We start from the raw sequence: 17,841 nt of genomic DNA on the forward strand, positions 1-17,841 counted from the left end.
TAGAATAGGTTGCCCAGAAAGGTTGTATAGTTTCCACCCTTGGAGATTTTCAAAAGCCAGTGAAAGACAGCAGATGAAACAAGCTCCACTTTCTGGGGCTTTTCATTAGAGATACCTGCCCCATGGGAGAATATCTCAGTACTTCAGAACGGACTTTGTGGAAGTTGTTAAAATTTCCTAAGTTTACTTCTAATATTTAGTGTAATATGGCAGTTTGACAAAAATCAGGATAATCTATTTAACTACTTTAATAACAAATATGTCAATGACATACCAACTGTTTGAAAATGACAGAAAAAAGGCTTTCAAACAATTCAAATCTAGTCATTAATTACAAACAACTCACAGTCCATGTCTCATTCATCTAACCAACTTCTCTCTTGAGAACAAATTCAAAGAGAGTAACACAAGGCTAGTGATTCAAATGAGCAGACTCTTACTGTTTTCAGTAGGTTTAGCAGGTCTGCCTTCACAGATTCTCCTCAGCACAAAAGCTATGTCTGGCCTTGTCTTCCCACTATTTTTCAAAGCTGAGCGAAGAGCTACTTCAGAAGACAGGTAACAGAGCTCCTGAGAGCTGCACAGCACAGGTCGCCTTGCAGGAGGACGCGCTGTGATTCTTTACATGAGATAAAGGAGCTGTTTGGATGTAAGGGCTGCAGTCCCAACCCTTGCTTATGATTTCAAAGCTGTTTCTTAATCCTTCTATGATGAATGAAATATCTAGGATTCAGATGACTGTTAGGAATAACTGCATTAAATAGTCTACGTTATGCAAGATGTTAAATAATAGTTTGTTCTTCTTAAGATCCACCTATTCATTGAATTTTCCCTGTGCTCTGCAGAAAGACTGCAAATCATGCCATGCAGTGATTTCAGGGAATCTGCAGTTTTCAGTGGTGTTCCATGTAAGTGTGTGTCTCTAAACATCCAATTTAGCTTTTGTAACTTTGTGTGCACCGTAAATAATCATTAGATCTCAGTGTACTCTTGAAATAAATACTAAAGAAACATGCTGTGATGAGAAATTACATTAACCCTCATCTCATATAGGAAAGGTCTGGAGAGCACTGCCTACTTTACTGGTTATTTTTACAAAGCAGATGGAACGAAGTGATGGACCATGGACCTTTAACACCTTTAACAGCTTTATGATGCATTATAGTAGCTTTCTAAGACTCCTCCTTCCATTCCAGAGAACCTTTGTCCTTCTCTTTCACAGTAATACAGCTACAGTTCCTTGTGAGAGCATTAGGTTTGTGTTTTGCAGTTACTTCGTCTACATAACGTGGTTTTATCTACACATGCACTTGTGGAGTACACACAGGAACTCTATCTGTAATTCCGGTCTTCTGTATTTCAGGGAACTTTGGGAGCTCCAAAGAAAACTGGTTGTTCTGAAAGATCCATATTTTACTATGTAAAGAAATTCCCAAGAGAAACCTAAGAATTTTGTCCTTATTCATCTTCAGTAAGTCACTAAGGTAGCCCCTTTATTTACCTTCAGTAAGTGACTGAGATATCCTAACAACATCCCAAGATGCCTGTGTACAACAGGATCCCTGAACTCGCAGGAACCATTTGCATGATTAGGTTAGTACTGCAGAATCTGGAGCAAGACAGGCATTCACTGTAACAGCATAAAGCCAAACATCATCAATTGTGTTATGCACCTGTTCTGCAACAGACATCTTCCAAACAACGGTATGTTTGCCATGTGGATCTAATGTCTAAATTAAGCTATACAAAAAGACAGATCTTGTTGTCATCAAGTGGCTTCTATCTTATGGGACAGACGATGTCAGGATTTTAAGAAAACCATGTAAATTGGAATAGATAATAAAAACAAAGCAACATAATACTGAGAACACTTGATCTGAGACAGACTGATTTAAAGATACTTTATAATTAAAATGAAAACATAGCCTGTAGAGCCTATCTGCAGAAAGGAAAGCCTCTCTCTCTGTTTTGCTTGGCATCTTCAGCTATCCTGAGGATGAGACATCTGAATTATGCAAGTCATTAATAGGCAGCACAAAACCCTACACCCAGGTATAAAAGTTGCAGTTATTAAAGAATGTAATTATTATGTGATAGCAATCATTCAATTTTTTAAACTGCATTTCAAGACAATTAATTAAACTACACTGTAGTTCATGAAAGGTGTCAGGCTGACATACTGGAGGATTAAAGAATCAAATTCCTCACTGGCTTCTTTTCAATTGTGTAAAACTCCACTAAACACCAGAAAATCAAGCCTAAATGAATTTTAAAATAAACATCTCTAGCAGTAGATTTGCTATGCTTTTATAAATTCATATGCCTTCTTTGTTGTTGAAAAATAGGTCCAAAAAATAGAAGGGAAACTCATCATTAAGGATATACACAGCCAGACATGACCCTGTATGCATCTGTGTGGAAGAACTCTTTTCTAAAGGAAGAGGCTGGTGAACCATCCAGAGCTATTTAGTTTGTGGCATCTGTGATACAATCAACTACAGACAGAGCCTATCTAAGCAATGCCTTTGAGATAACGGACATCTGTAGAAAATGGGATCTAGACACAGAATCTAAAAATGTAAGCAGACCATAGGATGGTCCTGATTATTATGAAGCCTGGTGAAGTTACTGTGGTATCAAAAGTCTGAGCACCCTAAAGCTCTTTATGAAGGCCAGGGATACTACATATGGGATCCATTAAGTGACGTAAGACTAGATTGCATGTAGCCTTGCCTTAAATGAAAGCCCCCTGCATTCTGCTTAAATAAGTACTCTGTTTCTGAGATCTGCTGTTGCAGCAGTAAAGTGCTCTTTCAGTCTGGTCATTCTTTATTCTCTCTCTCTCTCTTATATATGCATGTATGGATGTGGATGTGGATGTGCAGCTGAAGCATGCAAATAAACCCTGCAATTGACTACTTTAGGCTGCCTCTACCAAAGCTCTCAGTAGAGTGAAGCATAAATTTCCTTTAGAACCTTTGGCAAGCTCATGCTCGACTCAAACTGAGATGCTTTCTCACCTTCCACAGAACTGCAAACTCATTAATAGCTCTATATTGCTTATAGAGTCATCCAAGCGTACACAGAGCATGCTAGATTTCTTCCTGCTATCTCCTTGCCCCAGGGTTATATAATGAAACCCCTTCCTTTCCGCTGCTTCAAAGGCCCCGATGAAAATATTTAGTGGCCAATGCTTGCATTCCTCTGTGTTTCGAAGCACTGACAATAAAAGGACTCCTCTTCAAGCTGAGGACTGAGAAAAGTAATTCTGAGGGATTTTAATCTCTAAGATGGGAAAGCAAGAAGATTCAACATTTTTTTATTTAGAGCACATGACTTTCTATCATTTTTTTTTAATCGTTCATCATGTGAACATGCGTAAGTCCTACCATTTTCATTGTCCTATAGACAACAGAAGAAACCCACTAATTTAAATAATTATATTATCCAAACTTTACTTACTATCCAAACATTACTCATCTTGTTTTATCTCGTCCTGTCACATGTAATATGCACAGCAGTGTATTCAATGATGAGCAACAATTAACTGATGCCTTTTTCTAGAGGCTTCTAATCAGGGTGCGGGTGCTGATAAATCTGGCAGAAAACCATGTTTTTAAAAGGTAGATCTAAGCTCAAAGAGGCAAAGAAACACCCAATAGGATTTTAAAAAATACAGAGGCTTAACCATGGCTTAAAATGGTGTTAACTGAATACGTAGATGCTTTTGCAAATCCTGTTAACAGCCTATTTGCATACCCTGCCTGCAGTCAGAATGCCTGACTCTGGAGCCACTGAGGGATGTCACGAGGGATGACACTGAGGTGACTTCTGCTACCAGATAAGCAATAACCCTCCTGAATTCTGTTCAATGAAACTATCATAGATGATGTCTACTTCAGCTTATGTGTAGTCGCTCACCACACTGTGAGGAAATGGCAGGTGTCACACCATTCATGCACTGGTATTAAACATTTTTCCATGGCTTTAACCTTTTAACATTATTCAAGCTTCCATAGGATTCAGGGCAGGTGAAACAACAAGGATTCTAAATTGCAAAATCAGTCCTAAAGGTATGAATTTTATTCTCCTAATATACTCTTTCACAAAGGTGCACTGATCCAGTAGCTCCAGGCAGAGTGTGTCTCTCTCTGTATGCATTCACCAACCACGTGAGAGGCTACTCTGTTCAGCATGCAAAATTCTTGGTTCCAGGTTATACAGGAATGAAAGGAAGGAAGGACTGCTTAGCTGGCCAGATACTGGGCATATTGAACCACAACAGTGCCCCTGGACTAGGGCACTGCTACATCAGACACTTCACAGAGCATCTCTTTCTACTGCCTTTTTTGTCACATTATGGAGGATGGCTCATTCCAGTGGCCCATCAGCAAAAGAGGGTCAGAAGAATTTCACAGTCTTGCAGCATTAACACCAGTGTATCTGAACTTGATATATAATGGTTTGATAAGAGCTCAAGGACTGACATGACCCTAAGCTTTTAAGAGAATATCAGAGGACCGGGAAAGCATTCTTAATGCACTTCCTCTATCTTATCTGGTTGTGACTACTGTACTACAATAGTGTTCAGTGAAATTCGTCCCACCCTTTACGTTTCTATGATATTACACAAGCATGATTTCCATCTCGCTTACTTGCAATAATTTTTTTCAAATTTACAGCAAAATCTAGTTAATATGCATTATGGGGTTTCCATCTTAAAAGGGTATTAGGATGAAATGCATCTGAAATAATTCAATAGTTTTATAACAGGTTTGTATGGTCCATTGCTATTTAAGGCATTATAAAATGCATTGTTTTTCCCAGCAAGCACACCACTTACCCTCAGCATTGGGCCATTCTGGAACACATGGGGTTCATCACAAACTACACAGTATTCATTCAATACTGGTATCCGCTGCTCAGCAAATTCAATAGTCTGAGAACAATGAAAATGAGAATAACAACATCTGCTTAAAAATAATTAACAGTCAGCTCATACCCCACAATGTTTCATAAATGGGTAAGATATGACATCCTACCTGCACAAGAAAGCCACGGTCTCGTACTGGAATGCATTTTGCACCATAGTTTTGCTGCAAGGAAAAAGTTGAGGCAACTTCAGTGTTGGTAGACTAATTGTAAAGAATTTGTATTTTTTGTGTGCAAATATGTTAATTAAACAATATTTGCATATAAAAAATCTTTTATTTGCACAAACCAGCCATTACAAATAATTGATTCTTTTAGTGTTTGCTGACTGTGGGGTAGATTTTTAGCATTTCTTTTTGATTCTTAAATCTGGTAAGGTTTTGCAACTTTAATCTTAAATGGAAACAACCAGTGCCTTCACGCCATTTTAACAAGCTGGCATTTGGTAACTCCTCTTAAATTTTAACTGCGTATTGTCTATCCAAATATGGGCTATCTGCTTAGGCTTGAAAGACTAACGTAATTCTCAGAACAGCTGAAAATCTTCTTCTTTTATATTTAATAAGATCTCACTTCCATAAGCACCATGCTAACAACATTCTGTGCTCAGATCCCAGTGAAATTCTTTCCGCCTTTTTCTTTCAACACATGGCAACATAAATTAGAAGGAACTTCTGTTACAGGAGTCAGCAAGGTACAAAATTCCCTCCAGGCTGACATCTATCTCAATCAAACCTTGTTTTGAATAAAAGTCAGATCAGCTCCATTTACAGCATTTTTTTGGTTTTGTTTATAGGCTTATTTCCTTTAATTTCTCTTAACTGCTTAATTAGGAAACTTTTCCCTTTTTTCTCCTGGGAAACAATCCTAATTGTATTCATATATGAGATTTAGATATTTTAGCTGAGAACTGAAGAGAAGTTAAGGGTTCTGATTCATCACTTCCACATTCCGCTGACCTCAAATCGAAGTTGGGCACAGACTACCCATACATCTGATGCCTGCATGTAAAATGCGACATGGACTCTTGATGCCCTTCCACTAACATCAGTCAAACCGCACCTGACCCACGTACGTGATGATTTTCCCTACAATAAATGCATTGTAGCAACAGATTACTGGTAGTTTTTATAGACTGCCAAGCAGGGCTTGCATTTCTTCTACTATCAGCTGATAACATCAGTAATGAAACCACTTAAGTAAACTTTTCATTATCTTATTAAAACCAACGGGACTTTTCCTATTAATTCCAAGAAAGAAAAGTCTTGCTATATTAAGACATCCTCTGCTGGTTCAGAAAAAAATGCATTTCTAAACTGTGACAAGTACAAAGTCTGTTGGATCACCTTAGATTAATTTTGCTGTGCACATTACATGAACCAACGACACAGCATGTATATAAATGATTTTACGATAGTATATCACTGCTTTTAGATTTGATGAATATAGCTCACAGCTTATTAAACTAATTTACCGCAAGACATAGCACATTCAATGTAATTTCATTATTCAGAATGCACAATTTTGAATATAGGTATGGCATTTTAAGCAAGAATCAGCTTTTTCTTACTAAGAACATCAAGGTACCACCAGGCTAAGGGAGTGGAGAGAGCTATCTCCTAAGCGCCTATCCTCAGATCTAACACAGATAACAGACTGGTGCTTTGAAATAGTGCAAACAGACTCACTCTTTCCTCTAAAGAATAAAAGCCATCTTTTAAGAGGCAGAGGCAGAAGAATTAATTTTGAGAGCTCTTTCTTAAATTTATGAATATATGCTACCCTTTGTTTTCCCAATCAATCATGCCTCTGGGGAAAGAAAGGGGGTCACTGTGGGCCTAATTCCTTCCCTGACCTCCAGCTTTCACCAGCATATTTGAAGGTTTAACCTTCCACAAAGCACAAATGCACAAGAGGTGAGCTGAATCATGACTGCATTCCTTCCAGTATGGTGATGATCACAGATGCAAAGACCAGAAGGAGAGGTGACTTGGCATCCAAATGAGCCAATGGACAGTTGCCTCCCGCACGAAGCAAACAGAGAAATGAGAAAAGACCTGTGCAACCAAGCCAGTTTTGCAGCACAAAAGCAAACACTCTGTCTTCTTTCTGCAGCAAGAAAGAAGGCAGGGAAGGAAGTGGATGACTGAACTTTTCCCACAATCAGCAGCTGTACATTGAGCTGTATTCAACATGACACAAAATCTCTGCCTTGACCTAAGCAAATTCTGATTTTATAACTTAAACATATGTGCATGCACAGTTATTTACATCCTCCTTAAAAAGTTGACTCCATTGCTCTTATCTTCCAATATATTCAATATATCCAATATGTTTATTAACATATGTCCTAAGTATTAATGCCTGTGCCTAGTAAGCACATTTGGAAAATAATGAGGAAAATGAGCAGAATAAAAAAATCAATACGCACAGCAGATTGTGAAGGTGATGATGAAGATGGCGTTAAGATACCAATAAGCCCTGAGGTAAGAGAGAGCCTCCTGCTCTCTGCTATGGTGGACTCCTTGAAAGGCTCCATTTTGGATGATTTAGGGGCATTGGAATAAGTCTTGCTGAGTAACTTGTGATTCTTCAATCCATCTAATTCTTCCATTCTAAGATTACTGGAGTATGACCTGCTCAAAAGTTTGTGGGGCTTCAAGGTGCTGTTGTGCTCACATCGAGGGTCCCCGGAACACGACCTACTTAACAGCTTAGGGGGCTTTAAAGTGATGCATTCCTCCTGCTTGACGGCTGAAGAGCAAGAACGGTTCAACAGTTTGTGTGATTTAATAGCCATTGTCTGTTCAGCCCTAGGGTCACTCGACAATGAGCGGCCAAATGTTCTGTGAGATTTTGTGGCACACACATCCTCTGCCTTCACTGTGCTAGAGCAAGTCCTTCTCAGTAGCTTGTGAGTCTTGGAGATCCCATCCTGTTCAGACTTCAGTTTTGATTTATTTTTACCACAGCCAGGTGGAGGATAACTTGGCGACCTTAAAAACAAAAGAAGACAAAGTTGGAGAATACTTGAAATCTTGTGCAAATCAACCAAGATCATACATATGTAAAAATTGTTAAGCGTCATCTGTCTTTATATATTTCACTAGTGGTAAACACAACCCAACATTAAAAATATGAGTAACTGCATGTAGGACTGATTTTCCAACACCAATATGAGTATCAATACCAAACAGACTCCTATTTACACACCAGCTCATTGATCAAAAAGATGAGTAACTACTTAAGTGGAAGTTACACCTATATCCTTCCAGCTCTTTGTAAAGGCATCTATGCCTCTCAACAAACAATTTATTCAGGAAATTATCTTTGAAATGAAAACCATGTATTTTACATGAGATCATAACACTTTTTCCTTATCAAAATCTATCTTTCCTATGTAATCTTCATGGCACAATCCCATTAAAGCTATTGTCCTCTGGACACAGCATAACATATTCTGTGGCCTGATGCACTGGAAGATATAATGAGCAATGAAACTTGCAGGCAGTAAATCAAATTTAATTCAGCTCAAATGAACTTTATTCTTAAAAACCTCAGAATAATCTGCGTGTTTTGTGGAAGACAATTTGATGCCTTCCTTTCCTGTTTTAGACAAATTCTTGCTGTGTAACTTTAGAAATGAGAATACCAGGGACATAAATTATGAGTGCAGAAAGTAAACAACAAGTTTTTGCAAAACAACTTTCACAAAAACTGTCACATTTATATGAGGTTCACATTTGCCTGTCCTTGCAAAGCATGAACATGTATCAGATATGCTGAATAATTTTTCTATGCTTTAAAAGAAACCCAAATTTTTGGAGTATTTTTTGGCCTTGGATCGAATAGAAAAGAAGTGAAAACCCAAGGGGAGATGCTGGCAGGTTTCCCCACCCTATTAGCAAGTGGTGACAGTGTAAGATGCACATGGAGGTTGCTGACTCACTATTGCAGTTGGCTCACTACCACCGTCCTGCAGACAGGAGGTAGGAATGATGCTCTAGGGAGAAAGGGTGCCCCTGCATTTGGGCTGAGCCACTTTCAAACAGGTACTGCAGCAGCAGACAAATCAAAAGAAAGACTGGTCTGGCTTTTGTGTGCCCTTTCTGAATAAAACCAAATCCCAAGCTACAGCCTGTTCTAGGCAATGGTGTGAGGCATGGCAGGGAATGGGTAAGCTTTCTACTTAATACACCACCCTCCTCTCTACCTTTGAAAGACAAATAATCTTTTGTCATCTTTGACACCCCTCCCTTATTCAATGTGAGTGACTGTGGTATTCCCTCTCTTTTTTATACAAGGATTTTATAAAGGCAAAATTCATCAAAAAGGAAGACGGTTTGAAGAAGTATTCAATTGAAAATCACAGAAGGGGTGATCTGTCAGCCCTTCCTAAGCAGGAAACCATGCTAGAGTAAATAGTTACATTCCTGGAAAAAATCAGAGCTTGATTTTACATACACTAGAGAGTATGAGTAACTGGCAGAAGTCATAATGAATTCAAATGCACTATTCACAAACTACTTTTTATATTTTTAATGCCTTTGTTCTTTGAAATTCTGTGCCTGCATTTTACAAGCGGTGAACATTACCGTACTCAAACAATGGAGAGGGGTGGCTGCCTATCAGCTCTAAAAATTATTCTTTCATCAATGACCATTCTACTTTTAAAAAAATTTAAAATACACACAGCTGTGGAAAGAACAGCTAGACAACCACAATTAAAAAAAAAAGTGTTATGTTAGATATTACTTGTATAAATTACTTGTATTTATATTCTTGCTATTCAAGTAACAGTCAAATGCTACCAAGCTAATGAAGATATAAATACAACAAGTAAAATGAAATAAAATCAATTATTTTCAATTCCAGATGAAACATGGCTCTTTCAGAGAGCAGGGCACTGAAATGTCCTGCCTTCAAATAGTCTTAAAAGCTGCAGTAGTACCTAGTTCACTTTTGATGTCATGCAAGGCAAGGACTGGAAATCCATGAGGTAAGATATAAATAGAGCACTTCTCCATGGAGAAAAGTCAACATTTCACTTCTCAAGGTCTGCTGTGGATTTTGAACAGCATATGGTGCTAACAGCTCCTTTTCCTTGCTATTACCTGCGCAATGTAGAAAAGATGTGCAGAGGGGATTTCACCCTTTTGTCAGACATCTTCTTATTGTGCGTACAATTAGATTTTTCTTTGCTATTTTTCCACTGTTGTGTAACAAACGTCTGCATGATTCTGCAAATTAAGAAAGAAAAAAAGATATTATTTTCCTAGGCAAGACATACTCATTTTAATACTGGGGTGTCTCTGCTCACCATGTAGGCAACACGATGCAATGTCCTCACTCTACAGGCAGAGTTTTCCTACCATGTATGTGGACTGACGACTGGGTGCCTCAGTCCTCAAAAACGCTTTTTTTCTCCACATGAAACTAATTTACACAGAACTCTTCCTGAGAATATGGTCTGCATAAACAACCACTGCAAGACTTATGAAACTATGCCTCTCATGGAGATCTAGAGACAAACTGATTCAAAAGCATCCCAAGCAACTATCTGCATCTGTCTCACCAGCGATTACACAGACAGGCTACAGCATCACGCTGCTCAAGTAGGAGTGTATTCTCCTAAGGCACAAGCATGAAGGTAGGGATGTTGACTGTTACACTACCCAGAGAGCGTTTACAGAGAAGACAGAGCAGACACTTCCCAGAGATGGACAGCAAAAGGCAGTGCTCACAAGTTGCAGCAAGAAAAGCTAAAAAACCCTACAGGATAATAAAAAGAAGACATCCACAGGAAGAGTGGTTAAATACAACAGGTTGCCCACAAAGGCTGGAGATCTGCCTCAGACTCTGAGTGAACTAAGTGAACTTTGAAGTTAGTATTACCCAGAGCAGGGGGTTGCACTAGATGACCTCCGGTAGTTCCTACTCTGTGACTCTAATCTAGCAGCGGGCATCTGTGAGTGATACCGTCAAAATGGAAGTTGGTAATGGACTTTTTTGAAAATTTCAGTGACTCTTTAAAGATTAATATCCTGTTGCCGCAGCCACGAGGGGCCATGGGGTTCATGGCTATTCTGACTTCTGCTCAACTGTGAGTTGAACATAACAGTTATGTCCTTGAAAATGTCTTATGGGAACTTTTAGTAATTACCCAGTGCACAAATCAGACAGTGCAAGTACTGAAACATATTAAGAGACTGTTCATGTCTGGGGAGTGTTTCACTTTTTTTCTTCAAAGTCATGTACTATACAAATCTTAATAACATTGCTTCATTTCTAATATCACAAAAACGCTGCACTGAATTTCTTTCAACACCAAACAGTGAAAGATTTTTTTTCTTAGAGGAATTCTTAACATTGCAATGGTCAGATATTAAAGCCTATTTTATTGTCATTTTAATACACATACACAAGCATACATGAAAAGATGACTGAGCAAAATTCTATTAAATTGAATTGTACCATGAACACATGAAACTGCTGGTTTTTTCTACTATTTGTCCCTCTTGTCCTCAAAATGTGGATGGCCCAATTACTGCGGTACATCCTGCAGGCCACCATGAAAGCATAGCCCCCTTAGGGTATGCATGACGCTCAAAAATCCTGCTCCAGAGGCTTCACCATCTAAGCAGAAACATGAAATTGAACACATCTAGCTACAATATTTTGAATTTTCGTAGCTTACTGGCTGAATCGCAGCAAAGTGACAGAAAACCTGGCAGGCAGCACAGATTAGGCTCTCCTCAACAACTGTCAAAACTGAACTTAAAAAGGCAAATCCCGATATTTTTTATTAGAAGTAGAACAAGTTCAGAACACTTTGATCCAACCAACCTGACAACCTGTGAATTTTATGCTACCTGACTTGGTCTGGGAACTAAAAAGAGTGTTAGCATTTGCTTAAAAACAGGAGTTTACAGTTTTCTAGACTTACTTTTTCAGCTGATGTCCCAGCCCAAATCTTTCCTTAGTAGAGATCTGGAATACATCCACAGTTGGCACTATGGAAAAAGGAAACATTGTTGATATATGAACTTACAGTAATGATCAAAAACTCATGACCATATAAGTCATATTTAAGGACCCTGTTCTATCTGGACCTTTACTATAGACAATAGCATTGAAGCAATGATGAAAGCAGACATGTCATCTAAGTCTATTAAGAAACGAATGGTCCTTTTCAGAATATCAGTCAATATAATTTGTAATTTTACAAATGAGTGTTTTAAAAATTGAATTTTCCTCAATATTTCTTTTTCTACTAATTTTAATTACAAAAATGCATATTTGTTTTTTATATTATGTAACTACTAGAGAGCAGTATCAGATTAAATGTATCTGGACTGGTAATTCATTTTGCCTACTCTCTTAAAAATTTTTTCCAGGTAAACAATCTTTACACACTACAGTGCCTGTGACTATGAAGAAAATCCAGAGTGGAATAAACTTAATTGGTAACTGTGTTTTCTTTCTGAGGGCATTTTACTATAAGATCCATAATCATCATCTAAGTGGCTGATATATCAATTCCAGTGGCCAAGAATTACCTTGAATTTTCCTCAAGACCATCCTAACATTGTTATGTCCATATTAATCTGTCAGAAAATTGAAAGTGTATGGGGTGAACGCTGGAAATTAGCTCCTGGTAATACTAAAATACTTTAATAATATTTACTAGATAAAAGTGGCAGATGGAATCCAGCACTTGTTGAGAGAGCCTCAGGTCCTCAAGGCAGGACAACAGCCAACACACATTACAAGCATGAATAGACTTTATACTTCATATTATGTAAGGTGGTAATGACTACAGTAAAGTAAAAAAAAAGGAATGCAAAGAGAAAATCTGGGGTTGGTTCAAATTTTATTACAAAAAGCAAATCAGTACTTTAAGATCTACATTATTCTGATTACTCAGAAAGCCAGATTTTATTTGAAAAATCAAAGTTTATTTCACTTTAATAAATTATATTTTTAAATACAACACAATATATCTAACCTGGCCATTCAATTTCACTTCGTTCAAAGCCTTGCAGATACCCTTTCTCTAATGTTATTATTCAAACATACTCTCATCTTTTAAAGAAAAAATGATGATTTTTTCAAAAGGAATTAATGATTTGATTAGGGTTAGCAATGTCTTTAGATTGCCAAATTTAGGACACAGGGTAGGGGGGGGAAAACTTTAAACAAGAATCATCACACCTAGACCAGCAGTCTTAAGACCTGACATCTAGACTACAATTGCTGGCTAAGCTCTACAGCCAGAGGAGACAGCCCGATACCTCCAAAGGCTGATTTGTCCTCATGTAAGACAGGTTTCTAAGGCACATGGGGGGAACTGTCCACAAGTACAATAGTGAGACAAGCTATTAACTAGAATAATGACTACCTAAAATCATAGTATTACACAGCTACAAGGTGGTACTAATACCCTGCATTGTGCTTTGGAGCATACTGCATTTCTGTTGCTTTAATCAATCAACAGAAAGTACTACAGGACAAAAAGATGTAGCATAAAGCCATGGCCCTGTAGTCTCAAAAAAAAAAATAATTAAGAGGGGAAGGGAATTCACAGAGAAAGGATCTTGTTAACACAAAAGATGGTGGATCTCATTATCCTTTTCTGTTAAATAAGGAGTCGTAGCTGCAACAGCAGCTGAGCTCATAAATCCAGTACCAGCGAAGCAGTTGCCTCTGGCCCTGATCTTGCCTTACTCAGTACTCAGGCACTCCCACAGTCAGTTAGCTGCAGGAATGGGAACTAAGCATCCCATTTTAACCTTGTCAACAGGGCAGAAGAGATCTTGTTACTTCTCATTTCACTGGACCATTCCTTACTGCATTCTGCTCTTCACCTTCACCTTCTCTTATTTGCTGCATTTTTTTATTTTTTAGATTACATTTTGAGAGAAATATTCTGAATAATAACACTGCTACCTGCTATGGCAAACACATATTTTAAGATCTCCATATTTACAAAAAAGATTGAAGTAATAAAATACAGACACAAAAAAGTCAAGAAAAAAAAATATCTGATGTAATGAAATGCTTATTTGAACGAACAGAATATATTTTAGAGTTAGCATCGGTAGGCAACATATCCTATAAAAATAGCTCATTGGGACACATCTTGCTAAACATATTATGACTGAAAATATCTATTGATTTTCCAGAGGCAGAATTCTCCCACGGACACAAGCCTGAACTGACAGCTTGTACTGGAAGCCTCCAAAGCTGGGCAAGTTATGATCCAAATTGCAACTCAGTTCTGACTTCCCACTGTAAAAATACATCTGGAGTTGACCCTTGCATATGAAGTTGATTCTTCAGGAGTCTGACCACTTTTACTCTCGTGAGGAAGCTTTACTCACCCAACAACTCATTGAAACCTAAAGATTCCCAAAGTTCACACAGTCAAATAGGGTAGTTATCATGGCCTGATTCTTCAAATGTGCATGAAAAAAGGCATTTTAATGTGCTGCACAGATCTGTGTACGCGTACCTTACCGGTGACATCTCATCTATGCAGATGACACCTGGTTTCCGAAATCAGGAAATCACACGTTAGAAACTGTAACTCTTTATTCCTTAACCCTGGTTCCTAGGGGAAGCAGTTGCATTTCATAGGATATCAGGAAAACAGGTTCCAAAAATCAACCTATGAAAGTTTAAATTAGGTGCCCATGTCATTACTGAGGGCCTAGCGTGCAAATATATGTCAGCATAAATTCAAACCAGTAGGACTGCTCTCAGCAGTAAATCTAGGCACATGCAGGGTAAAAGATCTGGCAGTGAATGAGTATCTATTACCTAGTACATGGCTCAGACTGAAAGAACGTACAAGGTACACGAAGAATACACAGGTGACTAACCTGGACCATTTAAGTACTGTGTAAGTGAACAGTGCAACCGCACTATTATAGGCTCTGTGCGAATTACATCCCAAGCCACAGCAATCTCTTCCTAGTTCAAGACAGAAAGAAAACACACACCATTAGACATCATGAGGAACTGTTGCATTTTGTCAGTCTACCTTAGGGTTGTAATAAACACCATCCATTCATTTACCCAGTTGTGGAATATCTACTCCAACTTCAAACTTGAGACTTAGGACATAATATTGCTTGCTGATGCCCCCGAGAGTCAGACTACTTCCAGTTCTTGAGTATGCTCATTTCAACTGAGCACAGGTTTATACACAATACTACACCTACAGTGCTGGCAGACACATTCCCATCTGTCAAGAGATACTGCTTCACAGCTGAGAAGCAAAGAAGCAAGCAAAGATGGAAAGGACACTCATCCCGTAACAGGGCAAGGGAAAATTTTGCTTCTTAAGACTAATCAAAATAATTCAAGGTATGATCAGATTTTCTTAGAATTTTCAAAAAGCCCAAGAATAACTATCTTATATGCTGTGCTGACCTGAGAACGTATCTCATTGTATCAATGACCTGAGAATGAGATGTATCTGTGCAGAAGCTAATGATGCCCCTAAAAGCACCAATATTTATTCTCTGTCTAGAGGACAGGAAGTTACTGCACAGATGAGGGAAGGAAGTGTGGAGTTAATGACAGCATAACTGTTATAGAAGCCATGCTGCCAGTTGACAGCACCACTGTCCTGTGTCTCCTTTGCCACTTAAGCCTCTCCCTAAACAGCTGTAGAAGTTGAGAAGCACATAAGAGAGCTCCAGCCAAGGTCTTCTTCCCTCCATGACTCTATGCAAAGTGCTTTCACCTAACTGATGCCTAGGACAGCAAAAAAATAAATGTATTTAATTCATATCAGTTAAATTTAGTGAAATTTAAATCAGTGAATTTACCATTCACAAAGCATGTTTGAAAGGAAATACACATGCAGTAATTAAAGGCCTACAAAGCATTTTAACAATGCAATCATAAAAGAAACAGGACAGCTCTCCACTGAGTAGCAATCAATAAGCTGACAGCCACTTGTGAGGATCAAGTCCCCAAAAAAGGAAAGTCTCAGTGGTTGTCTAGAGAGCCTGATGTGTAGCAGAATTAAATGGGTATTAATGTTCATTATGTAATCGTGTGATTACATTACTTACATCAAGAAAGCTAACATCAATATGCAGATCAATATCTACATCATCAATGGCTCCATATTCCCTGAAAGTAAAGAATTACATTACATTAGAGCTCTTTTAAGATACTCCGCAGCCCAGGAGTACTTGTAACAGGGAAGACTTCACAAAGGATAATCTTGTTTGTAAAATCAGAATGGTTATAAAATACACATTTACATAGATTGGACCAATATTCCCAGTGGGTGACTGTCTGCTGCACTGGGACTTTCTTTCAGTGGATTTTCCTTAAACAGGTTCAATCTTTTTTTCTACTAATTCTCCCAAATTCTTCACCATTGCTACTACGTATTTTTATCTCACATATTGCACATATAAATCAAGAAAACAGTAATGGTCATGTGCTGCTCCTATTTATGACAAAAGAAAACCCTAGTTAATTTTCAGAAGTATTTCAGGTTAACAGCCAGCAACCTACTGAGAGGCTTGAGATAAATCATTGAAGACAAATACAACATAGCCTAGAGGGTGGCATATTATACCTGTGGGATTGCTTCATACATTCAAGCATTTGTTTGTCAAAACGTAAAGATTGTCCCGTAACGTGCTCAAGGCAATAGTTACCTTACTTCAGCTGTTATGTGTAGTATTGCTGGAATCCCCAAGGTTCAGATTTAACTTATGCTCATAGGTGTTTCATTGCCGTCTTACATTTAAAGTGCAACGGTTTTGCCTCTTATTTTCTGACTCATTCTGACTGCCCTCCCCCAATGTACTTGAAGACTTCTGAAAAATAGGGCTAGAAAATATTCACACACCTAAATAAAAAATTGCTTTCCTTTAAATTACTTAAGAGGACAACACTGTAAAAGTGCAATCACTCTCAATTTTTCAGATTAGCTTCTAGTCACTGTTTTTTCCTTTACACTGCATTTCTATGCTTCTGCTCACAGTGACTTCGATGCTTTTCTATTAAACCAGACAGAGACAGTGCACAGTAGCAGCTGGGCATAGACAAGTTGATGAGGTAATTTTATAATACAAAATTATTTTTGTGACTATAACTACCTCCTACCAAAGTGGCTTCTCAGCCCATGGTAGGGCCCAGATCACACTGGAAATTTCTTGATCTCTTGTGAGGCTTGGTTGAAGGAACCCCTTCCATTAAACCTTGGCATCTCAGTGGTTCTTTCTAGTAAGGGCAAACCCAAAGTCTCTCTCTAGACCAGACGTGTCCACCTGTGGCACACACAGGGCAGGTAAATGGCTAGCCGGGGCTGTGTTACCTGGAGGCTTCCCAACGACTCTAAGAGCTGCTCCAGAGTTTGCTCACCCAGATCTGTGCACGTGCTTGCTGATCTCCTACAGCTCACTGAAGACCTCACTTCGAAACAGTGAAATTCTTCACCTACTGGACGGCTTAGCCATTATCCTACACAACAGTGGCCTCAGATTTTTTTGTTAATTTTCCAGAAGATCCAAAGAACATATTGTTATGAACTCTTAAGTGATATTTATGAACACAGGCTGGTGTTATTCACATGTCTGAGGTTCAAAAGGCTGTGAACAAGCATGATTTTATCAATTAAACGGAAATACACTTGAACTAATGAAACACAGAAATATTAGTGGAAGAAGGGACAAAATAAAAAGTTGTAACTGTGGAATTTCCATACTCACTGAAATCCCTCTGTCCCCACTCCATTATCATCTAGAAAATGGATTTTAGACACATGATACTGACTCTAGTTTTACTTCCCCAGGCTGAAAGGAAGGAAGAAATCATGTTTTCTTCCAGAACCTGCAGCTTATGATCTGCTGCCTACAATGGCTCTATGAACACATC

The 17,841-nt window shown here is 38.4% G+C and overlaps 1 protein-coding gene across 1 annotated transcript in view; it reads right to left on the reverse strand.

The window, feature by feature from the left end:
* PARP8 (poly(ADP-ribose) polymerase family member 8) overlaps positions 1–17,841 on the reverse strand; it is a 131,199-nt gene that overhangs the window by 44,615 nt on the left and 68,743 nt on the right. The window contains exons 8-14 of the mRNA XM_037374019.1: positions 16,020–16,080; positions 14,817–14,907; positions 11,879–11,945; positions 10,047–10,172; positions 7,364–7,928; positions 5,043–5,096; positions 4,844–4,939 (exon numbers count right to left, since the gene is read on the reverse strand). Coding sequence (XP_037229916.1) covers positions 4,844–4,939; positions 5,043–5,096; positions 7,364–7,928; positions 10,047–10,172; positions 11,879–11,945; positions 14,817–14,907; positions 16,020–16,080 — 1,060 coding nt within the window. The remainder of the gene's footprint in view (positions 1–4,843; positions 4,940–5,042; positions 5,097–7,363; positions 7,929–10,046; positions 10,173–11,878; positions 11,946–14,816; positions 14,908–16,019; positions 16,081–17,841) is intronic.

This window comes from Falco rusticolus, chromosome Z, assembly GCF_015220075.1.
Source record: "Falco rusticolus isolate bFalRus1 chromosome Z, bFalRus1.pri, whole genome shotgun sequence".
Classification (NCBI taxonomy): Eukaryota; Metazoa; Chordata; class Aves; order Falconiformes; family Falconidae; genus Falco; species Falco rusticolus.